The sequence below is a fragment of the Hemiscyllium ocellatum genome, chromosome 7 (genome assembly GCF_020745735.1).
Source record: "Hemiscyllium ocellatum isolate sHemOce1 chromosome 7, sHemOce1.pat.X.cur, whole genome shotgun sequence".
Classification (NCBI taxonomy): Eukaryota; Metazoa; Chordata; class Chondrichthyes; order Orectolobiformes; family Hemiscylliidae; genus Hemiscyllium; species Hemiscyllium ocellatum.
In genome coordinates, this window is record NC_083407.1 from 4,780,256 (window position 1) to 4,806,209 (window position 25,954).

Here is a 25,954-nt window from a genome sequence, read left to right on the forward strand (position 1 = left end):
CTGCTCTTGATGAAACCATGTTGACTATCTGAAATCAAATTGTTTCTGCTAAATTATTATAAATCCTATATGTTACAATCCTTTTCAAAATTTTTCATACAACAAACGTAAGGCTTACTGGACTATAATTACGTGGGTCATCTCCACTACCCCCCCTTGAACAAGGGCACATTTGCAATCCTCTGGTACTAAACCTGTCGACAATGATGACTCAAAGATCAAGGCCGAAGGCTCCACCATCTCCTCCCTAGCTTTACCAGAGAATCCCTGGATAAATCCCATCTGGCCCAGGGGACTTATCTACTTTCACACATTCTAGAATTGATAACACCACCTCTTTACTGACCACAATCCTTTCTAGTCTCTCAGTTTTCTCTACAATATTCTCCTTTTCCTGAGTGAAAAAAGATGAGAAATATTCATTTAGCACCTCTCCAACCTCCACAGGGTCCACACACAACTTCCTACACAGGAGGAACTGGATAAACCGCCATCCAAAATAAGTCCTCAGTGATCTAGGTGGAAGATGTTTGTGTGATATCAACAACTGCGATGGCAAATGGAGGCTGTAGCAGGAGGACAATCCCCAATTGTCAAGGTTTCCTTGCCACTGAACTGGATCTACCTTCTGATGTACAACAGCGTTCCCATGTTCAGAGTCATGCATCATACAGAAAGACCCTTTGGTCCAACATATCCATGCTGACCAAGTTTTCCACTTTGCTGCGTTTGACTCATATCCCTCTAATACTTTGCTATCCGTGTACCTCTCCAAATGTTTTCTAATTGTTGTAACTGTACCTGCATCTACCGTTTACTCAGGCTGTTCATTCCACATATGAACCACCCTCTGCCTGCAAAAGTTGTTCCTTGGGTCTCTTTTAAATCTTTCTCCTCTCCCCTTAAAAATGTGCCTCCTGGTTTCAAACGCCCCCATTCTCGGGAAAATGCCTTTGCTATTCATCTTATCTCTATCCCTCATGATTTTATAAAATCTCTCTAAGGTCAACCTTCAACCTCCTACACTTTACTGAAATAAGTCCCAGCCTATCCAGCGCTTCTTTATAACTCAGTCTTGGCAACACCGTGGTAAATCTTTTTCTGAACTCTCTCCAATATAATAATATCCTTCCTACAGTGAGGTGACCAGAATTGTTTAGTATTCCAAAAGTGGCCTCCCACATAAGGTGCCTACTTTGAGGAACTTCGCTTAACACGTTCACAGAAGCATACCAAAGAATTGGTCTCAGCCGAAAGCTCAAGACTTGAACCCTTTACCAACGCGTCCTGGGACAAGTTCAATTCATCCCTCCATTAGGGTCAACAGAGAAATCCTCCCAGGCTTGGAACATATCCTCTACCTCAGAGGTTACCTCTCATGTAAGGCTGACATTGATGTGGTGATTCAACATGGCATCCACTCTGTGCGCACCAACTTTGGATGCCAGAGGATGAGAATCTTGATGACTGACATCCGTGCTGATACCAAAACCCTTTGGACTCTTCTGCATGGCTTAAAAACTCTCACTACATATAGATGCCATCTCAAAATCCTTGAGAAGTATTGCCAACATTGTTTGGGAAGGATTCTCTGCATCAGCTGAGAGGACAGGCTTGCTAACATCAGCATCCTCGATGCAGCCAATGATGCCAGTGTTAAGGCCATGATGATCTCGAACTAACTTCATGGGGCCGGCCACGTGCTTAGGGTGCCTGAGTTCCAACTGCCAAAGCCAGTACTCTTTGCCCAGCTTGAGGAATGTACTCAAATGAAAGGAGGACAAAGGAAGCATTTCAAAGACTCCCTGAAGTTTCCCCTCAAGAAATGCAACATAGATGTCAACGTTTGGGAGACCCTCATTTGAATGAAACGGACTTGCACCATTCAGCATACTTTACACAGCAACCTTCTGCATGAGAACACCCGTCAGTGAGAGGAAGTACAGGAAAGGAATCGGAGAGAGGTATGCTAGCAACGTCAAGGTTGAGGACTAATTCAGCCTCCTGGTAACCCCTTCCAAATGTGTGGTCAGAGGTGCAGCTCTAGAATCAGGATCATCAGCACCCAGGAGCCGACAGAACCCATGAACAGTGACACAGAGTTTTTTGATGGACAACAAACTTGTCATCAAGTGATCGCTGATGACAACAGCAATGCATCCTATTGTGTCTGAGTGACTTGTTGATTTTTAGCTCTATTAGTTTCCCTAGCACTTTTTCTCCAGTATAATTGAATTTATTTCCTCTACTCCTTTTGCTCCTTGATTGGTTGGTAAGTTTGGAATAGTGTTCGTGTCTTTTACTGTGAAAATGGGTGCAAAATATCTATTCAACTCATCTCCCTTTTCCTGCTTCCTCATTATTATTTCCCCATTGTCTTTCTCTAAGCGTTCTACATTAACTTTGGCTTCCATGTCCACTCTGCTGCTCACAAAAATGACCCTGATCTGCCGGTCACTTGTCATTTTCGCTACATGATAATGTTCTCACACTAATGTTCTGCCCAAAGCTTTGGTGTTCCAGTGAAGCCCAGTGTAAACTGGAAAAGCAGAACCTCGTTTTTCCACTTAAGCTTTCCCGACTTGACAGTGTGTTCAGCAACTTCAGGCAGTGAGCTGTGTTCTACACTTTGATTACTGCCTTGGGCATCCTCTCCCTCATTTACATGAGTTTGCTGTCATAGTGCTGACTCATTTTCTGCTATTAACACTTACTGATGCTTACTCTTCATCTATATCATTTCTTTGCTATTATTGGCACTTCCTTTACTTTCTGTACTGGGCACCTTTGCCATCTTCTATACTTAGAGTCTTCTAAACCGACCCCTCAGTCCAACTAGTCCATATCCCTCCAAACCCTTCCTATTCATTTACCCATCCAGATGCCTGTTAAATGTTGCAATTGTACCAGCCTCCACCACTTCCTCTGGCAGCTCATTCCATTTATACATCATCCTCTGCGTGAAAAAGTTGCCCCTTTAGTTCCCTTTGATATCTAACCCCTCTCACCCTAAACATGTGCCCTCTAGTCACCCCTCAGCCTTTGATGCTCCAGGGAAAACCGCCCCAGCCTATTCAGCCTCCCCCTATACCTCAAACCCTCTGACCTGGCAACATCCTTGTAAATCTTTTCTGAACCGTTTCAAGTTTCACAACATCTTTCCAATAGGAAGGAGACCAGACTTGCACGCAATATTCCAACAGTGGCCGAACCAACGTCCTGTACAGCAGCAACATGACCTCCCAACTCCTATAGTACACTTGCTCTCCCCACTCCACTTTTTCTTACAGCATTAAAACCATAACTTTTTCTGCCCCCTTTATTTAGATGCAGAGTCATTTTGAAAAGACAAAGAAAATTTACAGCCCAGGATCAGGCCCTTTGGCTCTCCAAGCCTGAGCCGATCCAAACCTTGAGAAGCTTACCCTGTTTCTCTCTCTCTACTATTGCTTCCAGGTCTAATGAGTTTCTCCAATACTTTGTTTTTCTTTTACATTATGTTAGCATACATTTGCTTCCTTGCTCTTGTGTGTGGCATAGCTCACAGATTTGGGTTTCAGTGCCATGTTCCCCAGAGGCTTCATTGACCGATCGTAACTGCATGTGTAATAATACATTGATTTTTGGAAATAAAATGTGTTACTATTGTGGGCCTATGGTGCTACCATTGAAAATGGCCACTGCAACAGTTAGAACAAGTGTTGGAAACAGAGCAAGAGGTTTCACAGGCATTTTGAATGTAAAACAGAAGTTACAGTGCAACAGAAATTACTACTTGGTCAAGCATCTAATATTCTGACATTTGATAGGACTGTATTTTGAATACCTTCATTTTTAATGCTCGTCAGATGCCCTTATTATTTGTAAACAGACACTGTGACTGAGACAGGATCTGTAAAGAAAAAGTCCTCTATCAGGAATGAACAGTTATTTCTATTGACTGAGTTCCCTATCACTGTGAGGTATTGTCATTGTGCATCACACCAGGAGCAGCATTCCAATTTTATGCACGAGTGTGGGTTGCTCCACCTTGTGGTGGTGTTAGCACCAATGCATAAATACGGGATGCAAAAAAATTGACACATGAAGCTCATCAACGCAACCACTTCATCCATCTTTCAGGATTGACATTCTCAAAAGCTCTTTTAAATTTTGGTTGTGATTTAAAAATGAAACCGTTGGTGTCTTTACTGTGTGTGTGTGTGTGTGAGAGAGTTTAACCAGTGCACAAATTGTCTCTGGTGCTCACAAATCTAACCTGTTTCCTGGGGATGGAGGAGGAGTTGATACATGTTCGAACTGCATCGTGAATTCCCACTGGTTTTAAAGTGCAGATTTTATGCGAAGCTTGTATTTGCAAAATGCTCACTCAGTTCTCGAGATTCTTAATAAGGTAAGGCAGTGTCTGCAGGTCACTAGATCTTTCTAAGCGCTAAGTGCTAGCAGAAATCTGTCTATCTGAAATCTAAAATTGTCTTTTGTTGAGTTAATGTGCCCCATGGGAGATGTCTGGAATATGGAGAAGAGCAGTGTAGTAGGCTTTGTCGATGTTGTAGGTCCTAGTTGTCTTATAGGTAAAAATAATGACTGCAGATTCTGGAAACCAGATTCTAGATCAGTGGTGCTGGAAGAACACAGCAGTTCAGGCAGCATCCGAGGAACAGTAAAATCGATGTTTCGGGCAAAAGCCCTTCATCAGGAATAAAGGCAGAGAGCCTGAAGCGTGGAGAGATAAGCTGGAGGAGGGTGGGGGTGGGGAGAAAGTAGCAGAGAGTACAATAGGTGAGTGGGGGAGGGGATGAAGGTGATAGGTCAGGGGCGGGGGGAGGGTGGAGTGGATAGGTGGAAAAGAAGATAGGCAGGTAGGGCAAGTCATGGGGACAGTGCTGAGCTGGAAGTTTGGAACTAGGGTGAGGTGGGGGAAGGAGAAATGAGGAAACTGTTGAAGTCCACATTGATGCCCTGGGGTTGAAGTGTTCCGAGGCGGAAGATGAGGCGGTTCTTCCTCCAGGTGTCTGGTGGTGAGGGAGCGGCGGTGAAGGAGGCCCAGGACCTCCATGTCCTCGGCAGAGTGGGAGGGGAAGTTGAAATGTTGGGCCACGGGGCGGTGTGGTTGATTGGTGCGGGTGTCCCGGAGATGTTCCCTAAAGCGCTCTGCTAGGCGGTGTCCAGTCTCCTCAGTGTAGAGGAGGCCGCATCGGGAGCAACGGATACAATAAATGATATTAGTGGATGTGCAGGTGAAACTTTGAGGGCTTCCAGCAACGCTAATCCAGAACCTTATGCCTATCTTGGTTTCTGGAATTCTCAGGCCACCTTCGGCTTTTGAACAAGTTTCTGTAAAGGGATGCACATTTTGGCACTGTTTTCACCCTGTGAAGTAATTTGTTAGTTGAGCTTTTTCATTCTTGTGTATTTCTTTTTTGTCTCCTCTATTTATAGTTTTGCGAAACAATTGGTCATTTTATCTTGAGCTAAAGTAGCAGCAGTTAGTACAGGCTAACTTACTCTGAACTCTCATTTCTCTATTTTTCTAATTTATTGCTGGACTTTTTTTCTTGGTTTTTCTCATTTCTTTCCCCTTAGAATCTGTACCTTGGAACCTAAGCTGGAGCCATAGTGGTGACTTATAAACTTTTCACTGTACTCATGTTCTTATTCTACTGACAGAAACTTCTGGAGAAATGTAGCAAGTCAGGCAACATTTGTGAAGAGAGTAACACAGCAGTCCAGATCGATGCACTGCCCAATCTGATCATATCGAGCATGTTTATCTTTGTTTAAGATTTACAGCATCTGCAATATTTTGCTGTATAATATCCGGAGTTGCATTTATTGAATAATTTGGTAATAGTAAAATGTTCCATGGGATTTGATTGTGTAGAATTTAACATGGAGCCACAATGAAGGCATTATGTCAGATAACTAAACATGTGAGGTAGGATATAAGGAGTGTATTAAAGGAACAAAGAAAGGAGTGGAGATTTGGGTAGGGAATCCCTAAGCTTCAGGGCTAGACAACTGAAAGCATGGCCACCAGCAAAGAACGGAATGCAGAACATTGATGTTGTGCAGGATGCCACGTTGGATTGTGTCTGGAGGGAAGAAAATGGGAAGGGACTATGGTTAATCATTGGGGACTCCAGTGGAAATTGTGCAAAAGCATTGAACTTAGAATGTTAATTGACTGTTGTTTTACGTATCAAGAATATCAGTACCCAAAATACTTTAATGTGTGATATGTTTCTGAACTTACTATCTTATGCTATTCATAGATACTAGAGCCAGTGTTTCATGTGTTCCTTAAAAAGCAGAATGCAGCAGCGATTTTCGAGATCTATGAACTTGGCCTGTTGGCTGTTTTTCACAGTTCAAATGGTTAAGTGTGATAATGTGCAGATTGACCATGTATACTCCACTAAAATTTGAATGAAGATACTTTTGTAGAGATTATGGGCTCTCCTTTTCAGACAGAATTGTATGTAACCAGGAAACAGTTAGTGCACAAGAAACAGTTTTAGAATCCCTATGGTGTGGAAACGGGCTATTTGGACTAACTAATCAATACCAACTCTCTGAAGCCCATCCCACCCAGACTTATCCCTCTACCTTATCCCTGTAACACTGCATTTCTCATGGCTATTCCACCTAACATACGCATCCCTGGACACTATGGGCAATTTCAGCATGGCCAATCCACCTAACCTGCACAACTTTGGACTGTGGGAGGAAACCGGAGCAGCTGGAGGAAACCCACGTTGACACGGGGGACAGGGAGAACATACAAACTCCACACAGGCAGTTGCCCGTGGATGGAATTTAACTCTGGTCCCTGGTGCAGTGCTGTTCACTGAGCCTTTCATGCTACCCCAAAGTTTGTAGGGGTTTTCTGAAACCAAGTATTATCAAGGAATTCTAAAAATGTGTTTCAGCTATTTGTCCTAACTTTTGTGTTTCCTTTATTTGGTGGCAGCTGGAGTTTCTGCTTTTTCTTGAAGAACTTAATCTGTTATTGTGATCCCTCGGGATCTCTTTTTGATGGGGAATATGAGCAACTTTGCAGAGTGAGCATGAGGATAAGACAAGGTTTACATCCCTTCACCATGGTGCACTGAGCATCTGTTTGGACTGAAGAGCCTCCTACCAGGTTGGAAAGGATTAAACCATGTCCTCCCTGCTGTGCTTGTGCCGCAACCTGTTAGGTTTTGTTTTTGTAGAATCTTGCAGAGGAGGAGGTGGTTATGGTGCCTGTGCTGGCTCGTTGAAAAAGCCATTCAATTAGTATCCATCCCAAGTCTTACCCCACAAATTCCAAATTCCAAATCACCACCTATTCCCCGTGGCTTTTCTTGTGAATTATCTTAAATCTCTGTTCTCTGATTTCTTCCCTGCTTTCCAGTCAAACAGTTACACTCTCTTATCTGTTAAAACCCAGAATCTATATTAAATTTCAACTATACCTCTTTCTTTCAAGATGGCAGCAGTGGAGTAGGCAGTGTCTGAACTCCTGTGCCCAGGCTTGTCCACTTTGTCCTTTTTTTTTCTTTTTTCCTGCTTCCCCTCTTTTTTTTCCTCAAACTTACCTGATAAAGTGAGCTCTTTGGTAAGACGGTGGCTTTGATGGGCTCCAGAGCAGCAGTGGCATCTTCAGAGGCAGCGTGGCTACAGAGTCGGTTGGTTGGCTTGTAAAGCCATGAGTGAGCCTGGAGCAGAACTTGTGGGCAGGTGTTGTGGGCCCCTCGCAGTGGCATGGCGTGGGCTGGTGTAGCCTGGAGCAGGAATGTAGCAGGGGAGAAGGAAAAGTGGGACTCTCTTAAATTTATCTTTTTAAAATTTTATTCGAAGTTAATGTGGATGGCGCCTGTATACGGCAATGGTACCCACTTTTCATTGCTTTTTATATTGAATATCCATGACAATAAAGGAATCAATTTAATTCTACCAAGAGCAAGCCAAGCCTCTGCTCATAACTAGAGTTGTTTGTCTCTTGTTCCAGTCAAGTAAATCTCATTTCTTCCTGCCATAAGGCCTTGACATCCTTGCTAAAGTGTGAAGGACAGCAGTGCTCACAATACACCTGCTGCGGTTTTAACCTGTTATTTTGCAAAGTGTGACATAACTTTGTTTTGGTACACTAGATTTCTCTCAATAAAACCAAGAATCCCATTTTTGTGTTTTTAGATGGCTTTGTCACCGTGTCCTACCACTTCCGAAGACTTAAAGATGTAATTCTCTAGATCTTTTGCCACTTCCCTTTTTTGTGTTTTAGAGCTTTGTCTATTCACGTACCACTCTCCCTAGTCCTCAGTTTCTCTTAATATTAAGAACACTTTTATTGTCAACATCTTTGAGCCTTCCTTTTTCTGTATCAGGCTTGTGTGATAATTCCGGCCTCTCTAGAGCAGTCATTGTTACTCACTTGCTGTCCTCTTGAGCACAGTTATTATCCCATTTTTGTGTTTTTAGATGGCTTTGTCACTGTGTCCTACCACTTCCGAAGACGTAACCTAGTGGGCGGCACAGTGGTTAGCACTGCTGCCTCACAGCACAGAGACCCGGGTTCATTTCCTGCCTCAGGCAACTGACTGTGTGGAGTTTGCATGTTCTCCCTGTGTCTGTGTGGGTTTCATCCGGGTGCTCCGGTTTCCTCCCACAGTCCAAAGATGTGCGGGTCAGGTGAATTGGCCATGCTAAATTGTCCGTAGTGTTAGGTAAGGGCTAAATGTAGGGGTATGGGTGGGTTGCGCTTCGGCAGGTCAGTGTGGACTTGTAGGGCCGAAGGGCCTGTTTCCACACTGTAAGTAATCTAATCTAGTTCATGGGAGTGAGTTCATCTGATTAGCCTGTTCTGATATAAACGCAATAGTTTCGTTCATGTGCGATCCCGAGTTACGGCAAAATTGCATAATAGCTGCATCATTTAAACCAATGGGACCAGAATCACGTTAGAGATGAGGAAGGTTTGTATTTTACAAATCATGGTCTAAATTCCTCAATCGTGTTATAGCCAATTTGCATTGAAGAAACGCGCATTATAGCAGAACTGGCTGTAGATATTACAGCTGTTGTCTGTTTGCAAGGTGTGTGAAAATGTAACCAAAAATGGTGTTGGGAGTTTTGTGTGGTTGAGCTTGCTCTGGGTGACTTTCACACACATAAGAAAGTAAAAGTCAGCGTCACACTTAAAGTCCTATCCTCATATAGCTTGTATGTTTGGCAGATCCAATTGAATGTAGCAGTTATTTAAAATCACCAAGGCGCAGCCTGATATTTCAAAGTGTTCAGTGCCCATCTTCAAACTGGGGAGTCTTTTTGGAGCAGTTTTGAAGATCATTGATAGGGTCACAGAGACAGATTGGATCTTTAATTTTGTTTTTTTTTAAAGTTGTGGACTGAAATGAGAGATAATTATTTTAAAAATAGCATTTTGAAAGGGTGACTGCATGTCTTTAAAAGCAGGTAGTCTGGTTTCCATGATCAGTTTTGTAAATAACTGTTTAAACAAGCAGTCATTGAAATGATTGCAGGAACTGAGGGCCCATAAGAAGTTGATGGGACTGTGGATCAGTGGCTAATTGTTGATGACAAAACCCTTGTGATTATGTCAGGTAACTGAACAGCTTAGAAATGGGGATAAATTACAGAGGAGGGATTTGATTGCCATCACTCAGGACCAATTTCTGAGTTCTCTGCAGTCAAATCTTGCTTTCACCCTGATGAAAGCAGTTAATCTTTCCTTCAGCAATTGCTGTAAGCTGAGAGCTTTAGTTGATCAATCAGAGATTTTTCCAAGTGACCCAGCCATCCTATGCCTTTTACAAACCAATCCCTCAACTCAGCACCGCCCTCCTAACCTGCAATCCTCTTCCTGACCTCTCCGCCCCCACCCCACTCCGGCCTATCACCCTCACCTTGACCTCCTTCCACCTATCCCACCTCCATCGCCCCTCCCCCTTGTCCCTCCTCCCTACCTTTTATCTCAGCCTGCTTGGCTCTCTCTCTCTTATTCCTGATGAAGGGCTTATGCTCGAAACGTCGAATTCTCTATTCCTGAGATGCTGCCTAACCTGCTGTGCTTTGACCAGCAACACATTTGCAGCTGTGATCTCCAGCATCTGCAGACCTCATTTTTTACTCAAATAAGGAAAGCCAGGAAGAATTGTTTGGAATAGCAAGAACCAATTTGTGGTCAACGACGACTGAACTGTCTTTGCAGTTTTTCTCCTCTATCCATGTGTTTGCTTTTCTGGGCTGTGTGTATGTAAGGTACAGTTCATAAGTGGATTAGAGTTTCAGTTAAGGAGAGTCAGGAGGCAGAGTTGAGTATGGATGCCATTTCAAAAGAGAAAGTGCTTGAAAAGCGAAAACGTCTAAACATTAAATCTCCTGGCCCCAATAGGCTACATCCTGGAGTTTGAGGGAGGTGGCTGAGGAAATAGCAGAGGCGTTGGTTGTGATCTTTCAAACGTCACTGGAGTCGAGGAACGTCTCAGATGATTGGAAAATCACTGTTGTAACCCCCTTGTTCAAGAAAGGATCAAGACAAAAGATGGAAAATTATAGGCTGATTTAACCTGACCTCTGTTGGTGGTAAAATTCTAGAATCCATCATTAAGGATGAGATTTCTAAATTCTTGGAAGTGCAGGGTCGGATTAAAACAAGTCAGCATGGATTTAGTAAGGGGAGGTCGTACCTGACAAACCTGTTAGAATTCTTTGAAGAGGTAACAAGTAGGTTAGACCAAGGAAACCCAGTGGATGTTATCTACCTTGACTTCCAAAAGGCCTTTTTGATGAGGTGCCTCACGGGAGGCTGCTGAGTAAAATGAGGGCCCATGGTGTTCAAGGTGACCTACTGGCATGGATTGATGGTTGGCTGACAGAAGGCAGGGAGTTGGGATAAAAGATTCTTTCTCGGAATGGCAGCTGGTGACAAGTGGTGTCCCGCAGGGTTCAGTGTTGAGACCACAGCTGTTCACTTTATATATTAATGATCTGGATGAAGGGACTGGGGGCATTTTGGTGAAGTTTGCCGATGATACGAAATTAGGCGAATTGGTAGGTAGTACTGAGGAAGTGGGGAGGCTACAGAAAGATCTAGACAGTTTAGAAGAGTGGTCCAGGAAATGGCTGATGGAATTCAATGTGAGCAAATGTGAGGTCTTGCACTTTGGGGGAAAGAATACAGGCATGGACTATTTTCTAAACGGTGAGAAAATTCATAAAATCAAAGTACAGAGGGATCTGGGAGAACTAGTCCAGGATTCTCTAAAGGTTAACTTGCAGGTTGAGTCTGTGATTAAGAAAGCGAATGTAATGTTGTCATTTATCATGAGGGTTGGAATATAAAAGCAGCGATGTGCTTCTGAGACTTTATAAAGCCCTAGTTAAGCCCCATCTAGAATACTGTCTAATTTTAGGCCCCTTACCTCAGGAAGGACATACTGGCACTGGAGCGTGTCCAGTGGGGATTCACATGGATGATCCTGGGAATGGTGGGCCTAACATATGATGAATGGCTGAGGATCCTGGGATTGTATTCTTTAGAGTTTAGAAGGTTGAGGGGAGATCTAACAGAAACTTACAAGATAATGCATGGTTTAGAAAGGGTGGACGCTGGGAAGTTGTTTCCATTAGGCAGGGAGAACAGGACCCATGGGCACAGCCTTAGAATTAGAGGGGTGGTCAGTTTAGAATGGAAATGAGACATTTCTTCAGCCAGAGAGTGGTGGGCCTGTGGAATTCATTGCCACAGAGTGCAGTGGAGGCCGGGACGTTGGGTGTCTTCAAGGCAGAGATTGATAAGTTCTTGATCCCGCAACGAATTAAGGGCAATGGGGAGAGTGCGGGTAAGTGGAGTTGAAATACCCATCAGCCAATGATTGAGTGGCGGAGTGGGTTCGATAGACCGAATGGCCTTACTTACACTCCTATGTCTCATGGTCTTATGGTCTTAACAAGTAATGTTGTATGCCAATGGTTTATGACTCTTTTCTCTAGTTAGAGTCTAATTACTTAGAATAAGTAGTAATTCTTCTAAAGTACAGAAATCGGGCCTGTGTTTTCTATTAATCAGGGTCTGAAAATCAGAAATTAAGGAATTTTGTGTATTTAAAAATATCTTTAGCTTTTGTGATGACACCAAGAACGTGTGCAAAAACAGAAATTGCTGGAGAAGCTCAGCAGGTCTTGCAGCATTTGTGGAGAGAAATAACAGTTAACATTTTGTACAGAGTGACCCTTCCTCAGAACTAACTGACTGACTGACAGCATTCGCAGTTCTTTTGGTTTTTAACCAAGAATGTGTAACTTGGTTTCCAGCATGTTATGCCGGTGAGTCATGATACCTATAGAAGGACCCATTCAGCCCAACATGTCTCTACTGATGTTTTGAAAGATTTCTCCAATTAACTCCATTTGCCAGACACTATTTCCCACAGCCCTGCAAATTTCTTAGTTTCAAGTACTTATCCAGTTTAATAGTTCATATTTGACAAAAAAATGGATGATAAATGAGTATTACCAAGTTATTTAAGCATAGCTTAGGATAGTGACTGAACTGTATAATATTTTCTACACCGATGTTACCTAAATATCAGAGCAAATGGAAACACTTTATTGAATCTGAGTTTAGCCTTACTTCCAAGAGGATGACAATTATTGGAGTGAGAAAAAATAAAATAAACATCATGTTGAGTTGTTAGTGCCTTCGAGTCTGTCTTTTAAAAGAACAGAGGTTTTATACATCAAACATATTTCACTTGCAATTACAAAAATGTATGATCCTAGGGAATTTGTGTTGCAGACGTTTTGTCCCCTGTCTAGGTGACATCCTCAGTGCTTGGGAGCCTCCTGTGAAGCGCTTCTGTGATCTTTCCTCCGGCATTTGTAGTGGTTTGAATCTGCCGCTTCCGGTTGTCAGTTCCAACTGTCAGTTGCAGTGGCCGGTATATTGGGTCCGGATTGATGTGCTTATTGAGTGAATCTGTGGATGAGTGTGGATTGAATCTGTGGGCTCATCCACAGATTCAGTCAATAAGCACATTGATCTGGACCCAATATGCCGGCCACTGCAGCGGACAGCTGGAACAGACAACCGGAAGCGGCAGATTCAAACCACTACAAATGCCGGAGGAAAGATCACAGAAGCGCTTCACAGGAGGCTCCCAAGCACTGAGGATGTCACCTAGACAGGAGACGAAACGTCTGCAACACAAATTCCCAGCTCGGCGAACAGAACCACAACAACAAGCACCCGAGCTACAAATTTTCGCACAAACTTTGAATGTATGATTCCACTTTTGCTTCTGGGATTTGTCTCAGTTGTTTTTGTGGGAGAATTGCTGAGCTATGAGCAGAAAGACAGTTGTCTCCAGTAATACAAAATACCTCCCATTTTGAACTGGAGCATTTGAGTAGAGTCATGCTCCAAAATCAATGGGATCTGGTTCTTTACAAACTGGATGTCCTGGATTGGCAGGACTCGACATTAGCGATCCCTTGCAGACAAGGACGACTCTCTTCCACATTCTGGGTGAGCCTGTAGGTAGCTGTACAGACTGATGCAGCTTCCACAGACTGAGTTACACTTGGGGCAGAAGGTGATCCTAAGAAGTGGTGGAAGGGGTGCATGCTCCTTTCGCTGTTCTCATGACGACAAGTCCTGAGGTGCTCGACATCCTCTTGGATTATCGGCCTCCACTTTGAAAGGTTTTGGGCCAGTGATTCCCAGCTATCTGTGGGAAAGCTGCACTTTACCAGTGAGGTCGTGAGGTTATCACTGAAGCTCTTCCTCTGTACACCTGGGTGTGTTTTCCATCTCATGTAAGTCATGTGGACGATGTGCCCAACCCATCGTAATCAACCAAGAGTGGTCAGTGCCTCAGTACTAGGGATATTGGTCTCGTTGAAGATGCTAGCTTTGGTGCATCTTTTCTCTTAGCGGATTTGTAGGATCGTTTGCAGGCAATGTTGGTGGCCCTCCAGTGCATTGAGGTGTCTGCTGTAGACAGTCCATGTCTAAGAGCCATATTGGAGGGCAGGAACCACCACAGCTCTGCAAACCATGATCTTGGTGTTGCATCTTGTTGTTTTGGAATACCTTTTTGCTCAGGTAGTCAAAGGCTGCTGTAACACACTGGAAAGATCTCTTCATCAATAGCACCTTTGGCCGACAGGACACTCCCGACGTGTTGGACAGGGTCACATTTTCTAAGGTCTCCCCGTGGACTTTGAAGATTGGTGGGGGGGAGCTTTGGCTTGTGGATGTTCAGGGTGAGAAGAATGAGGGGTAGGAACATATAAAATCCTGATGGGACTGGACAGGCTAGATGCAGGAGGAATGATTCCAATGTTGGGGAAGTCCAGAACAAGGGATCATTGTTTAAGAGCTTGAAATGTGTACACATTTTCAGCTCTGATCTCCAGCATCTGCGGTCCTCACTTTCTCCATCTAACTCTGAAGTTAGAGATAAACTAACTCTGCAGGGGCATGGGAACCTGGACTGTAGCTTTAGGGTACAGGACCTTGAGTGTAGGGAGGTTAGGAACAAGGCATCGACCTCGAAGGAGGGTGCCGGTAAACAGGAAGGTGGCTGGAAGTGTGTATACTTCAATGCCAGAAGTATAAGAAATAAGTTAGGTGAACTTGCAGCGTGGGTTGGTACCTGGGACTTCGATGTTGTGGCCATTACAGAGACCTGGGTAGAACAGGGACAGGAATGGCTATTGCAGGTTCCAGGGTTTAAATGTTTTAGTAAGGTCAGAGGTGGGGGTAAAAGAGGGGGAGGTGTGGCATTGCTTGTCAAGGATAGTATTACAGCGGTTGAAAGGACGATGGAGGAAGACTTGCCATCTGAGGTAGTTTGGGCTGAGGTTAGAAATAGGAAAGGTGAGGTCACCCTGTTAGGAGTTTTCTACAGGCCTCCTAATAGTCCGAGAGACGTAGAGGAAAGTATTGCAAGGATGATTCAGGAGAAGAGTGAAAGTAGTAGCGTGGTTGTTATGGGGGACTTTAACTTCCCAGATATTGACTGGGAAAGCTATAGCTCGAGTTCGTTAGATGGGTCGGTGTTTGTCCAATGTGTGCAGGAGGGTTTCCTGACACAATATGTAGACAGGCCAACAAGAGGTGAGGCCATACTGGATTTGGTTCTAGGTAATGAACCAGGCCAGGTGTTAGACTTGGAGGTAGGTGAGCACTTCGGAGGCAGTGACCACAACTCGGTGACTTTTACTCTAGTGATGGAGAGGGATAAGTGTGCACTGCAGGGCAGGAGTTATAGATGGGGGCAGGGAAATTATGATGCGGTGAGGCATGACTTAGGATGCGTGGCTTGGAAAAGTAGGCTTCAAGGGAAGGACACAAATGATATGTGGAGCTTGTTCAAGGAGCAGCTATTGGGTGTCCCTGATAAGTATGTACCAGTCAGGCAGGGAGGAAAGGGTCTTGTGAGGGAGCCATGGTTTAATAAGGAATTGGAATCCCTTGTAAAAGGGAAGAGGGCAGCCTATGTAAAGATGAGGCGTGAAGGTTCAGTTGGGGCGATTGAGAGTTAGAAGGTAGCCAGGAAGGATCTGAAGAGAGAGCTAAGAGCAGCGAGAAGGGGACATGAAAAGTCCTTGATTGGTGGGAGTAGGGAAAACCCTAAGGCTTTCTATAGGTATGTCAGGAATAAAAGGATTACTAGGGTGGGTATCGGTCCAGTCAAGGATAGTAGTGGGAAGTTGTGTGTGGAGGCGGAGGAGATTGGAGAGACACTAAATCAATACTTTTCGTCAGTATTCACTCAGGAACAGGACATTGTTGCTGATGTGAATATTGAGTCACAAGTGATTAGAATGGATGGCTTTGAGGTATGTAGGGAAGAGGTCTGGGGAATACTGGAAAGGGTGAAAATAGATAAGTCCCCTGGGCCTGATGGCATTTATCCTAGGATCCTCTGGGAAGCTAGGGAGGAGATAGCAGAGCCATTGGCCTTGATTTTTATGTCGTCGTTGTCTACAGAAATAGTGCCAGAAGACTGGAGGATAGCGAATGTGGTCCCCTTGTTCAAGAAGGGGAGTAGGGACAGCCCTAGTAACTATAGGGCAGTGAGTCTCACTTCTGTTGTGTGCAAAGTCTTAGAGAGAATTGTAAGGGATAGGATTTATGAATATCTGGATAGGAATATGTGATCAAGGCGTTCGATCAGGTACCCCATGGTAGGCTACTGCAAAAATTACGGAGGTATGGCATTGAGGGTGCATTAGAGGTTTGGATTAGGAATTGGCTGGCTGGAAGGAGACAGAGGGTAGTAGTTGATGGTAAAGATTCATCTTGGAGTGCAGTTACTAGCGGTGTTCCACAAGGATCTGTTTTGGGACCATTGCTGTTTGTCATTTTTAGAAATGACCTGGAGGAGGGGCTTGAAGGCTGGGTGAGCAAGTTTGCGAATGATATAAAAGTCGGTGGAGTGGTGGACAGCGAAGAAGCATGTGGCAGGTTACAGCGGGATATAGATAAGTTGCAGAGCTGGGCAGAAAGGTGGCAAATGGAATTCAATGTAGCTAAGTGTGAAGTCATTCACTTTGGTAGGAGTAACAAGAAGATGGATTACTGGGCTAATGGTAGGCTACTTGGTAGTGTGGATGAGCAGAGGGATCTTGGTGTCCATGTACACAGATCTCTGAAAGTTGCCACCCAGGTAAATAGTGCTGTGAAGAAGGCATATGGTGTACTGGGCTTTATCGGTAGAGGAATTGAGTTCCGGAGTCCTGAGGTCATGTTGCAGTTGTATAAGACTCTGGTGCGGCCTTATCTGGAGTATTGTGTGCAGTTTTGGTCGCCATACTATAGGAAGGATGTGGAGGCACTGGAACGGGTGCAGAGGAGGTTTACCAGGATGTTGCCTGGCATGGTAGGAAGATCGTATGAGGCACTTGGGGCTGTTCTCATTGGAGAAAAGAAGGTTTAGGGGAGATTTGATAGAGGTGTACAAGATGATTAGGGGTTTAGATAGGGTTGACAGTGGGAACCTTTTTCCGCGTATGGAGTCAGCTGTTACTAGGGGACACAACTTTAAGGGGGGGTTGGTATAGGACAGATGTTAGGGGTAGATTCTCTACTCAGCGGGTTGTGAGTTCATGGAATGCCCTGCCAGTATCAGTGGTGGACTCTCCCTCTTTATGATAATTCAAGCGGGCATTGGATAAGCATATGGAGGTTATTGGGCTAGTGTAGGTTAGGTAGGCTTCGGTCGGCGCAACATTGAGGGCCGAAGGGCCTGTACTGCGCTGTATTTTTCTATGTTCTATGTTCTGAGTTCTATCACTGTTTAAGAGTAAAGGTTAAGCCATTCTGGACTGAGATGAGGAAGAATTTCTTCAATCAGAGTTGTGAACCCGTGGAATTGTCTTCCACAAGTTGTTGGGACCAGTTTGTTAGATATTCAAGAGGGAGCTAGACCTGACCCTTGCGGCTAAATGGATCAAAAGGTCTGGAGCGAAAGTGGGAGTGGGAATATGAAATTGCATGATGGGCCATGATCATATTTAGTGGTGGAGCAGACTAAAAGGGCTGAATGGCCTATCCCTGCACCTATCTTCTATGTTTCTGTATGTTTCCGTTGATAGTTTGGAGTACATCCTCTGAGATTGTGCGTATGCAATCGTCATCTGTGTACTGCAGTTCAGTGACATTGGTTGTGGTGATTTGGGTTTTGGCTTCAAGGCAGTGGAGGTTGAATGATTCCCCTCTGATTCTTTATGTTAGCTCCATTCCAGTGGGGAGCTTGTCGGTGGTGAGCTGAAGCATTGCAGTGCAGTAGATCACAAACAGTGCTAGGATGATGATGCAACCCTGCTTGACACAATCCAAATGGAGTGTGGGTCAGAGGTAGAGACACTGCTTATTACTATGATGTCCGTGTCATCATGACGCAGGTGAAGGATAGTGACAAACTTCATGGTGCAACCAAAGTGGAGAAGGACGCTTCATAATGATTCCTGAGTGACGGTGTCATTGGCCTGATAAAGGTTGAAGGTAGCCATGTGCAGGGGTAGGTTCTTTTCTCTGCAATTCTCCTGCAGCTGTCACATGGTGAAAATCATGTCTATTGTGCCCCTCCATAGCCAGAACTCTCACTGCAATTTCAGGAGGTGTTCCTCCACCAGGTGGAGACAGTTGAAGAGTATCTTGGCAATGACTTTTCCAACGGTCAATAGCAGGGCTATTCTCCTTTAGTTACCATAGTTAAACTTGTCACCCTTTTTGGAAATCCTCACAACTGTGACATCTGGGAGCTGTCACGGGATGCTCTCCTCCTTCCAGAGAAAGTAGACAAGGGTGTGCAGCTGCAGTAGGAACTCTTCGCCTCTGCATTCAGTGCCTCAGCGGGGATACCATCTGCACCCGCAGCCTTGTTCTTAAGTTGCTGGATGGCCTTCTCAATGGGATTCCAGAGTTGAAGTGAGAGTAACTTGCTCAGTGATGTCAAGTTTGGGCTCTGATTGGGGCCATTCAGCTCCTGATCTCATTACAGCCTTGGGTCAAACATGGACAAAAGAGCTGAATTCCAGAGGGGAGGGGAGAGGGACAGCCCTTGACATCAAGGCTGCATTCAACCAAGTGTGGCATCAAGGAGCCCTGGCAAAACTGGAATCAGTGGGAACTGGGGGAAGACTGTTTGCTAGTTGGAGTCATACCTTGCTCACAGGAAGATGGCCATAGTTGTTAGAGGTCAGTGATCTCAGCTCCAGGACATCTCCTCTGCAGGAGTTCCTCAGGGTAGTGTCCTTGGCCCAACCATCTTCAGCTGCTTCATCAATGACCTTCCCTCCATCATAACATCAGTCCATATTTAAATGCAACAAGATCTGAACAAAATCCAGACTTAGGCTAACAAATGGCTAGTAATATTTGTGTCTTAAATGCCTGGCAATGACCATCAGCAGTAAGAGATAATCTAACCACCACCTCTTGACATTCAACGATTTTACCTTCATTGAATCTCCCACTATCATCATCCTGAGGGGTTACCATTGACCAGCAACTCAGCTGGACTCACCACATCAGTGCAGTGTCTATAAGACCAGGTTAGAGGTTTGGACGACTGCAGAGGCTAACTCACTTCCTATCTCCCCAAAACCTGTCCACCTTCTGCAAGGCACAAGTCAGGAACGTAAAAGCAAATTGCCGCAGATGCTGGAATCTGAAACCAAAAGAGGAAATGCTCAAAATCTCAGCAGGTCTGGCAGCATCTGTAAGGAGAGAAAAGAGCTGACATTTCGAGACTAACTGACCCTTTGTCAAAGCTGTTAGGAGCATGATGGAATACTCCCCACTTGCCTGATAGATACAGCTCCAACTATACTCAAGAAACTTGACACTATCCAGGACAAAGCAGTCGCTTGATTGGCACAACATCCATAAACATCCACTCCCTCCACCATTGACGTTCAGTAGCAGCAGTGTGTATGATCTATAAGATATACTGCTAAAATTCACCAAAGATCCTCAGATAGTACCTTCCAAACCCATGACCACTTCCATCTTCAAGGTTCCAAGATGGCAGTGGAGTAGCAGGGCTTCGTGTGGGCTGTTCACAAGATTCATCTGCTTTCTTTGTTTCTTCTTCTCTTTGTCTTTCATTTATTTTCTTCTGTTTTCCTTTGGCTGGTTTAGTTGTGAAAGGGACAGGTTCCTCTCAGCTACTGCTCCAAATACTCTCATATTATTTACCTTTTTTCAAAACAGCAGTGAGACCACTGATGACCAAGGAAAAGTTGTACTTGGAAATATTGTGAGACCTTCCTTGTTAGGTTCGGTGCTAATTTTGGAGTGTGTATTCTGCTGCCCACCTTTGATTGGAAGCTGCTCATCGAAACGTGTTATGACGGCTTGAACCCGTTCCACCAGCTTGTGAGTTGCCATGCTCGGCTCCCCCCCCCCCCACTCCGCTGCCATCTCCTCCTCCTCCACCACCCCTCCCCCACTCTCCTCAATGTAAAAACAACGGTGCTCTGCTTTTTAAAAAAAAAATATATGTCTGTGTATCTACAGACAAACGGACTGATATAAATCTCTCCCAGTTGTGTTGCTGGGTTTATTTTTTCTCTGTTTCCCTTTCTGCTGCTTTTCTCCACTTACACTAGGGCACAGCGGCCATGACACCAGCCGGAACCAGTGCGCAATTCTGGTCTCCTTCCTATTGGAAGATGTTGTGAAACTTGAAAGGGTTCAGAAAAGATTTACAAGGGTGTTGCCAGGGTTGGAGGATTTGAGTTATAGGGAGAGGCTGAATAGACTGGGACTGCTTTCCCTGGAGAGTTGAAGGCTGAGGGGTGACCTTATAGAGGTTTACAAAATTGAGGGGCATGGATAGGATAAATAGGCTGGGGAGTCCAGAACTAGAGGGCATTGGTGTGGGGTGAGAGGGCAAAGATATAAAAGAGAACTACGGGGCAACTTTTTCATACGGAAGGTGGTATGTGTATGGAATGAGCTGCCAGAGGATGTGGTGGAGGCTGGTACAATTGCAGTATTTAAGAGGCATTTGGATGGATATATAAATAGGAAGGGTTTGGAGGGATATGGCCCGGGTGCTGGCAGGTGGGACTAGATTGGGTTGGGATATCTGGTCGGCATGGACGGGTTGGACTGAAGGGTCTGTTTCAATGCTGTACATCTCTACGGCTCTATGGTTAGTGGTGGCTTTGATGTGGCAATAAGAGCATACAGTGTGCAGAGTGGCTGCAGCCTCCAAGTGGTTTGAGGCACATCTTCTGGCAATTGGCAGTGGCGGCAGCTAGGCCGTGCTTCCAGCATTCGGGGCCAACAGCAAAGCTCCTCCAAAGCGATGGGCAGTGGACTGCTCAAGAAGGTGATGCTGGCAAAGCGACATCTCAGAGGAGGGCAGATGGAGTGGTGCTTGGTACAGCAGTAGCCTAGCCTGGCAGTGGAGCCAGGGGCTCCTGGAATTGCCGAGGCGGCAGCTGCAGTGGTGCCATCATCGTATGCTGGAGAGGAGATTCCTGGATATGGCAAGATGGCAGTGTAGCTTGGGATGAGTGAGTGTTCAGCATGGGACTCTGGCAGCATTGGTGAGGTGGGGCCTAAAGGGTAGTGACTTCTGTAATGGTGGGTCTGGTACGACGGCAGTGGGGTGGTAGAGGAGGGGTGGCTGTGCAGGTGTCGTGTTACTGGTGAGCCAGCTCATGGTGGAACACTGGACTGTGGTAACAGTTGAAGCTTTTCACTATATAGGATGAACCCCCCCACCTCCCCGTATCTGCTGAGGATATGTTCCACAACCTACCATTGAAGCCCAAAACTGCGGATAGGAACAAACCCATAATTTCAATGGGAAGTTTACCTTCCCAGCAGCCTCCTTGTCCCTGGTTCCAGAAGGTTCCCTAAAACATGTTTGGGCCGCAGTAAACCGTGGGGAGTTGAAACAGTAGAAAATGATTCCGCTGATGCAGGGGGACTGTATTAACTGTAAAATGCGAATGACAATAAATCTTTCATTCAGATACATTCATCTGGGAGGACTAGGGCAGCAGATACATGGGAACACCACCTGCAAGTTCTTCAAGCCACTCACCATCCTGACTTGGAAATATCTCACCGTTCCTTCACTGTCGCTGGGTGAAAATCCTGGAACTCCCTCCCTAAGGGACATTGTGGGTCAGTCCACAGTGCACAGACTGCAGGGATCAAAAGGGCAGCTCACCCCCACCTTCTCAAAGGCAACTAGGGATGGGCAATCAATGCTGGAATTGACTACTACAGAAGTGGTTGAGACCAAAACACTGAATATTTTTAAAAGGGAGTTAGATGTAATTCTTAGAATAAAGTAATCTAAGAGTATGGGGAGAAAGCAGGAGCCAAGTACTGTATTAGTTGATCAGCCATGAGTGTATTGGGTGAGTGGAGCAGGCTCAAAAGGCTGTGTGGCCTACTCCTGCTCTGATTTTCTATGAAGTGATGCACAAGCTGTTCAGTTCCACTATTTGAGATCCCTCAATCCCACACCCATTCTGACAACTGAAATAACCAAGTTCTGAAGAGTTTAGTAGTGGATAAGAATAGACTCTAGTTTGCCACCTCTTGGACCTTGGTTCTGCCTGATGGAGTGAAAGTTCCCTTTGTTAGTTGACGATACAGATTGGGAATGGGTTAAATAGCAGGGCGGAGCTGACTAGGGAGCTTATGGTTTGATATTGATGAATGTAAAACTAAAACAGCAATTTTTTTCTTGCATTTTTTGTTTTAGGTAAAACACAGACTATTGATGGGAGAATCACCTGTACGTTAAAAGTCCATTTGGCCAGCTTGCTGCCAGCATGGGTGAGTCAAGTGCTTGTTAGTATTTGCTGCTTGTCAAAGTGGGGGTGACCTTTCTTTGGAGAAAAGGAGTATTAGAGATGACCTGGTAAAACTGTGTTGGAGTTTGTGCCCTGGGATAACGCAACAAAAAAGATAACTTGCCTCGTGTGTAAGACATTTGAAGTGGTGGTGATTTGGAGCGGAGGTGAAGAACCTGATAATCTATAGCATTGTCGCAGAGCCCTGATTACAGAGCTGCAGGCAAATAGTGCACATACCTTCAGAAATTGCTGGAAAAATTTAGTAAGTCTGGACATGTCTGTGGAGAGAAAGAGTTGATGTATCATGTACAGTGACCCTTCAAAACTGATTGTGGTGAGAAGGTAGGTGTATATGCTAGGGAAGAGCTGGGGGATTGAGGGGCTATGTTAGGTGGAGATGGAGCCCAGCTGGAGAGAAGCCCACCTTCCAAGGTCCCAGGCGCACTTTCCAGTGAATCAGCGATTTACCTGCACTTCACTCGATCTAGTTTAAAATGTTCACAATGTGCTTTTATATACAATAGGAAGGCAAAGCATAGATTTGTAGAACACATTCGTCCTTTCAGCAAAAATGGTCCTGAGCATCCACTTGCTTGCCATTTAAAACACCACCATGTTCCCGAGCTAACAGTTCTATTACCAACTTGATGCAGTGCTCCACTGAAGCTCAGCACAGAATGCAAGAACAGCATTTCATTTTCTACTTGGGAATTCTGCAACCTTCTGGACTCAATATCAAGTTCAATAACTTTCAGAAACTGAAAGAATTGCGGATGTTGTAAATCAGAAGCAAAAACAGAAATGGCAGCATCTGTGGAGAGAAAGCACAGTTAATGTTTTAGGTAGAGTGACCTTTCCTCAGAAGGATCGATAACGTTTGGACCTGAGCACCATCTCCCATGTATTTGCTCCAAGCCCCACACACTAGGCCTTGTGATCACATGGACTGTTACCACAAGCAACCTGTTCTCAGCAGTCTCCATTAGCAGCTAGTAATTCTAAAGTAATCCGAAAGCTAGTAGATCTTTATCATTCCTTTGTCCAACTGTTTTCTGTCTCTCTGGGCCCCATCTCCATCTATCATTTACTCTTTACGCCTCCCCCCACCCTTTCTCTCACCTTTTCCTCACTATAATCCATTCTGAAGATGGATCACTGAACCCGAAATGTAAACTCTACTTTCTATCCACAGATGTTGCCAGTCCTGCTGAGTTTTTCAAGCAAGTTCTGATTTTTGTTTCAGATTTCCAGCATTTTGCAGTTCTTTGGTCTTTTTGTGCACATCTTATCCATCCGTCTTGAATCAGCAATCACCTTACTGGATATATCAGTGTTAAAAATAGGAACCAACAAGCATCACTGGACATTGACACAGTTACTTTCAAGAAACTTAGAGGTTCGCTGTTGACGTTAGTGGCATAATTAGCTGATTCTAATGCATGTATGAGGAAAGATACAGTGATCTCAATGTATGATTATTTTGTCAAAAGGGTTTAAAAGTAGAAGCTGTCATTTTTAAATTGACCAATCAAAAGGAAGACTTCACACTTTAAGGGAAGGTCAGTGAGATGTCTAGTGTGACTGTACTCTTCAGGTGATTTTCACTATTTTTGTAATCTGATTTGTTTCTGTAGATGAGCAACAAGCTCTTAACTCCATCATGCAAGATCTAGCTGTGCTCCACATGGCTAGCCGACCTCTTCTGTCATTGAATGATACAGGGAAACCGAAGAGCACTTCGTCCAGTAATCAGGTACATGTGGTGTCAAGAATCGAGGGTTACGGGAAAAGGGCAGGAAAGTGGGTGTGGGAAGCCATGATCCTATTGAATGGTGGAATGAGCTCGAGGGACTCAACAGCCTACTCCTTTTTCTGGTTCTTATGGTGTGTTATTGTTATTTGTCACCCTAGAATGTAGAACATTACAACGCATTACAGCCCCTTCAGCCCTCAATATTGCGCCTACCTGTGGAACCAATCTGAAGCCCATCTAATCTTCACTATTCCATTCTCGTCCATATGCCTATCCAATGACCATTTGAATGCCCTTAAAGTTGGCGAGTCTACAACTGTTGCAGGCCCTACTACTCTCTGAGTAAAGAAACTATCTCTGACATCTGTCCTATATCTATCACCCCTCAATTCAAAGCAATGCCCCCTTGTGCTTGCCATCACAAAGGCTCTCACTGACCACTCGATCTAACCCTCTGATTATCCTATATGTCTCAATTAAGTCACCTCTCAACCTTATTCTCTCTCACAAAAAAGCCTCAAGTCCCTCAGCCTTTCCTCGTAACACCTTCCCTCCAAACCAGGCAACATCCTGAGAATCTCCTCTGAACACTTTTCCTAAGCTTCCACATCCTTCCTGTAATGCAGTGACCAGAACTGTATGCAATACTCTGCAACATGACCTCCTGATTCCAAAAGTCAATCCCTCTACCAATTAAAACTAATACACCGTATACCTTAACAACCCTATCAACCTTGGTGGCAACTTTCAGGGATCTATGTTTATGGACACCAACATCTCTCTGCTCATCTACATGACCAAGAATCTTACCATTAGCCCAATACTTTGCATTCCTGTTACTACTTCCAAAGTGAATTATCTTACACTTTTCTGCATTAAACTCCATTTGCCACCTTTCCAGCCCAGCTCTGCAGCTTATCTATGTCCCTCTGTAACATCCTTCAGCACTATCCACAACTCTACCGACCTTAATGTCATCTGTAACTTTACCAACCCATCTTTCTATGCCCTTATCCAGGTCATTTATAAAAATGACAAACAGCAGTGGATACAAAACAGATCCTTGTGGTACACCACTAATAACTGAACTCCAGGATGAATATTTGCCATCAGCTACCACCCTCTGTCTTCTTTCAGCTAGCCAATTTCTGATCCAAACTGCTAAACCACCCTCAGTCTATGTCTCTGTATTTTGTGCAATAGTTTACTGTGGGGAACCTTATTAAAACACCTTACTGAGATCCATATACACCACATCAACCGCTTTACCCTCATCCACCTGTTTGGTCACCTTCTCAAAGAACTCAATAAGGTTTGTGAGGCACGACCTACCCTTCACAAAACCATGTTGACTATAACTAATCAACTTATTCCTTTCTAGGTAATTTGCTGATTCACTTCACACAACTACAGGCCTGTCACAGATTGTTGGAGTAGTCAACTCTTCACTAACATTTCCACATAAAACAGTTACTAATAAATCCAATAGGGAATTCAAGAAAAACCTCTTTTACTCAGTGTAGCTAGGATGCAGAACTTAATATTTCATGGACCAGCTGAGGTGAAGAACATAAATGTGTTTAAGAAGAGGCTGGACAAACGCATCAAGAAGAAAGGAATAGGAAGCTATGTTGATGCAGGAGGTGAGAAAGTGGGAGGTTGTCCTTGTGGGACTTAAACATTGACCCAGTCCAGTGGGTGTGGGTGGGCTCTGCCTGTTTGTAGAATTGATGTAATGATGCAGAGTGCAAAACACATTCTCCAAATAAATCCCAAGGCTAGGAACTCCAGCATAGGAGGCTACTTGATTCAATACAATTGTGCTAGTATCGTGCACGATGACAGCTAGTT

General features: G+C 44.5%; 1 protein-coding gene across 1 annotated transcript in view; it reads left to right on the plus strand.

Annotated features, from left to right (window-relative positions):
• map3k2 (mitogen-activated protein kinase kinase kinase 2) overlaps nt 1-25,954 on the plus strand; it is a 120,845-nt gene that overhangs the window by 26,532 nt on the left and 68,359 nt on the right. The window contains exons 2-3 of the mRNA XM_060828215.1: nt 22,257-22,330; nt 23,985-24,103. Of these exons, the coding sequence (XP_060684198.1) occupies nt 22,327-22,330; nt 23,985-24,103 (123 nt within the window). The 5' untranslated portion in view covers nt 22,257-22,326. The remainder of the gene's footprint in view (nt 1-22,256; nt 22,331-23,984; nt 24,104-25,954) is intronic.